Source organism: Falco peregrinus, unplaced genomic scaffold, assembly GCF_023634155.1.
Source record: "Falco peregrinus isolate bFalPer1 unplaced genomic scaffold, bFalPer1.pri scaffold_42, whole genome shotgun sequence".
NCBI lineage: Eukaryota > Metazoa > Chordata > Aves > Falconiformes > Falconidae > Falco > Falco peregrinus.
In genome coordinates, this window is record NW_026599609.1 from 85,278 (window position 1) to 89,959 (window position 4,682).

Here is a 4,682-nt window from a genome sequence, read left to right on the forward strand (position 1 = left end):
ATTGTAGTTATTGATCTGTAAGGCTGTATGTTCACCATTCCTTTAGATCCAGAAGACAAAGCAGACAAAGCCAAGTCGGTTGTTGCAGTATGGTTGGATTTGCCTTTGCAGTCTAAGAAAAATTCTGTTGGATGGTCCAATTTTGTCAACTTGATCATAAGAATCTGAAAAAGATGTTTAGAGTTGACTGCAGTGGATCCAACAGCTGTGATTATCCCTGTACAACAATTCAATTTTGAATGGGCGCTGTCAAACGCTACTGCCCTTCAAGTGGCTCTTGCCAGTTTTCAAGGGCAAGTTCAGCACCATCATCCACCTCATCCACTTTTGAAAATGACTGTAGATGTAACTTTGCAGCCACGGCAGCTAAATCAGAGATGCCCAGTCAAAGGTGACACAGTGTTTACGGACAGGTCTGGAAAACCATGAAAAGCCACTGCTGCTTGGAAGCAGGACGGGCAATGGCATTCCCAAATTGTATATTTGGAAGGAACCCTGGAAGTTGAAGAGTTACAAGCTGCGGCCTTGGCATTTCAGTTCTTCCCAGGCACTCTTAATCTTGTTACTGATTCAGCCTATGTGGCAGCCCTCCTTCCCAAGTTGGATATCACTGTCCTTGGCCATGTCAACCATCCCAAACTTTTAGCAGCTTAGACTTTAGGTTGGGAAGGAATTTGGAAACGCCGCTCTCCATTTTATGTTATGCATTTTACAGCTGTTCTTCCCTACCCGTTCTCTAATTGAAGGCAATGCTAGAGCTGATGCTCTAGTTTCTGTGGCTCTGTCACTGCCTGTTCCTGATGCCCACCAGCAGGCCGTGTTAGCCCACCAATTTTATCATCGTATTTGGCAATCCTGGTATCATCAACTTGGCCAAAAGCGTCTCTCTCAGGCTGCTGCATGCAGCATTGTTGCAGCCTGTCCAGACTGTCCAAATGTTACCTCCATACCCAGTCTTGGAGTCAGTCCTAGAGGCCTTCAAGCTTTAAAACTTTGGCAAACAGATGTCAGTCATTACAACGAGTTTGACAGACAAAAATATGTCCATGTTACAATAGGCACGTATTCTGCTGCAATGATTGCTACTGCCCACACAGGTGAGACCAGTCGTGAGGTCATTTGGCACTGGCAACGTGCTTCGTCTGTGCTCGGTGTCCCCCTTGAAATCAGAACGGACAATGGACCTGCCTATAGCTCCAAGTCCATCATTCAGTTCCTTTCCCGGTGGGGGATCTCCCACAAATTTGGTATTCCCCATTCCCCTGCGGGCCAAGCCATCGTTGAACGCATGAACAATACTCTCAAATGCCTGCTTGAAACACAAGAAGGGGGAATGAAGGAAATGACCCCAGAGGCACGTTCAGAGAAAGCATGCTGTGTTTTGAACTTTTTGAAAATCTCTGCCAACCATGCGGTGCCTCCCATTGTGCGGCACTTTGTGTCACTTGGTAATAAGCAGCCAAAGCACAAAGGTGTCTTAGCAGGCATGAAAGACCTTGTACTAGGCAGTGGTCAGGACTGCATAGATTGTTACCTTGGGGGAGAGGTTATGCTTGTGTCTTTACAGATGAAGGTCTGCAATGGATACCAGCTCGCTGTGTGCGGCCTGAGATTAGCGTGCTGGATCGTGGGAGCACGGCTGCCACCAGTCAACCCAACAACTGATGTGTGGTCTCCTTAGCACAGCAACTGAACCCATCCCGGTTTGGTGTGTCTCTGGTGCAAGGCAGTCAACCCTCCCACACATGCCTGGTTGGTGTGCCCTTCCTCAAAACTGACTTGCAACGTGTGTTAACAGACATTATTGCACAAAAGCCGAATGTACGATTTCATCAAAGACTTTGAGTAATGAAGGATCTTACTGAAAACCTTGGTATTTGGGATAATAGGTTAACTCTGTATAACGGTAACCCACAAGAAATTGATGTTGTTGGCACATTGAATGCTGATAGTTGTTTTTATGTAGATGCTAATGTACCGGGAGGCCATGATGGCACCATGGCACCCACATAAATCGATATGTGCTCATGCTGATAAGCATAATGTGTTTAAACACAGTATAGCTTTGGATGAAACATGTAATGGTGTAGTTGAGTCATGGAACTGATGGGAACGTATTGCAGCAGCTCTTCTCTTACCCGGAGCAGCAGCAGGGAAAGCATTAAAAGAGTTAAATCACCTTATTTGTTAGGTAGTTAAGAATGCAAATCAAACCTCTAGTGTTTTCGGATTGTTAGCTGATGATTTGCCACCACATGCGATTTTACAAAACAGAGCAGCTATTGAGTTTTTGTTGTTGACTCAGGACATGGCTGTGAGGATCTTGATGGCGTGTACTGCATGGATTTAGGTGCCACATTGCAGCAACATGTTACCAAAACCTGAGAAACTGTCAGGGGTTTTTTGGCATCAATTCACTCAGTTGGCGGTATTGTTTGTTTGCTATTGCCTAGTTTGTGTCGTATTTGCCAAGGGCCCTGCAGCGCACAGCACACCTGCCGCAAACAGCACACAGCTGTTCAAAAACAAAATAGGGGAATTGTTGGGGTCTGCAGTCGGTCTGCTAATGAGTTAGTTGACTTTGAAGGCTTAGTCGCGTACCTTTAAGACATCTACAAAAATGTCAGGCATGTAAACAGGATGTGAAAAAACCAGAACTTAAAACCGCAGCATACGGGCGCCTACAGCAACAGCAAACAGCAAGCAAGGAGAAGACATAAAGCCTATCAGCATCTGACACATGTACTGTCTAAGATATATAAGCAATATGTTAAAACAATAAATGCCATTTTAGCCATATTGCCTGAACTCACCCACGCATATACAGTGGTTTTGAGTCTGTCTCGACTTGCGTCACCACACCAACTGTGACAAGAGCTATGGGACTTGTGTGTAACAAGTGTCAGTGCGAACAAGGCTGCCTTTATATTGAAAGTGGCTGCCTTTACATTTAAAATAGGAATGGATCTGGGTCTCACTGAGCCCTGGAGTAGGACAGAGGTGACCATGCAACAGATGTTCCTGATGGGGGCTGGGGTGTAAGACAAAGAAGGGAAAGGAGTGGTGTTAGGGACCTCTTGGGGAATCTGGGGCAGCTTGTGTGGTGTGTCCAGGGGATATGGCACAGAGCAGGCCCCTCAGTCCTTCTCCTTAATTGCCTTGGTTCCTTCACCATGACCCCTAGATCTGCACACCTGCTGTGTGCCCCGACCTGCTGTGTGCCCACACCATGCAGACTCACCCAGCTTAAATCTACACTGGTATTTTCCTCTACCAGGCACTTCCCAGATATCAGTACTGGGAAAAAACTCTTTTATTACATAGATGTGACACAGGAGTCTAGCTGCACCATCCCCCAAAGCACACGTATAAAGGCCTCTGGGTCAAACAGGCTAGGTTCCTGCCTTGAGGAAGTGGACTCCATGCAGGCATTGCAAAACAAACAGGATTGTCACAGATTAAATGCTAAATGCACAGGAAGTTCCAGAGATGACCAGGAAATGCCTTGTGAGGAGATTCAGGCAGTTCAGTGCTGCTGAGAGACACCTGACTGCATCAGCTTCTTCAGTGCGTCCTTCAGCTCCTGGTTCCTCATGCTGTAGATGAGGGGGTTCACTGCTGGAGGCACCACCGAGTACAGAACTGACACCACCAGGTCCAGGGATGGGGAGGAGATGGAGCGGGGTTTCAGGTAGGCAAATATGGCAGTGCTGAGAAAGAGGGAGACCACGGCCAGGTGAGGGAGGCACGTGGAAAAGGCTTTGTGCCGTCCCTGCTCAGAGGGGATCCTCAGCACAGCCCTGAAGATCTGAACGTAGGACAGCACAATGAAAACGAAACATCCACAGACTAAACAGGAACTAATCACTAGAAGCCCCACTTCCCTGAGGTAGGTGTGTGAGCAGGAGAGCTTGAGGATCTGTGGGATTTCACAGAAGACCTGTCCCAGGGCATTGCCTTGGCAGAGCGGCAGTGACAGTGTATTGGCCGTGTGCAGCGCAGCATAGAGAAACCCACTGGCCCAGGCAGCTGCTGCCATGTGGACACAAGCTCTGCTGCCCAGCAGGGTCCCGTAGTGCAGGGGCTGGCAGATGGCCACGGAGCGGTCATAGGCCATGACGGTGAGGAGAGAACACTCTGCTGAAAGGAAAAAGACAATCAGGAAGAGCTGTGCAGCACATCCTGGGTAGGAGATGTCCCTGGTGTCCCAGAGGGAGTTGGCCATGGCTTTGGGGAGAGTGGTGGAGATGGAGCCTAGGTCGAGGAGGGAGAGGTTGAGGAGGAAGAAGTACATGGGGGTTTGCAGGTGGTGGTCGCACACTACTGTGATGATGATGAGGCCATTGGCCATGAGGGCAGCCAGGTAGATGCCCAGGGAGAGCCAGAAGTGCAAGAGCTGCAGCTCCCGCGTGTCTGCCAATGCCAGGAGGAGGAACTGGGTGATGGAGCTGCTGTTGGACCTGTGCTGCCTCTGGGCATATGGTCCTGTCACAGGAGAAAAAGACAGTGATAATTTAGGGGAGACTTCTGCAAGCAAAATCAAAGCCATTTCCCACAGACCATCCCCCCGTCACACACAGACATCCCTCTCTTTTCTCGGAGACCTTCCTGCAGCTGTGTGGCTGCAGCCCTGCTTGGTGCTGGCCGTGTGGGTGATGAAGAGCAGGGCATCTGCCCACGGG

At 48.8% G+C, this 4,682-nt stretch overlaps 1 protein-coding gene across 1 annotated transcript; it reads right to left on the reverse strand.

The window, feature by feature from the left end:
* Nucleotides 1-3,526: 3,526 nt before the first annotated feature.
* LOC129783491 (olfactory receptor 14C36-like) lies at nucleotides 3,527-4,477 on the reverse strand. The gene has a single exon (XM_055793446.1). The coding sequence runs from the start codon at nucleotides 4,349-4,351 to the stop codon at nucleotides 3,527-3,529; it is 825 nt and encodes a 274-aa protein (XP_055649421.1). The 5' UTR covers nucleotides 4,352-4,477.
* Nucleotides 4,478-4,682: the final 205 nt, after the last annotated feature.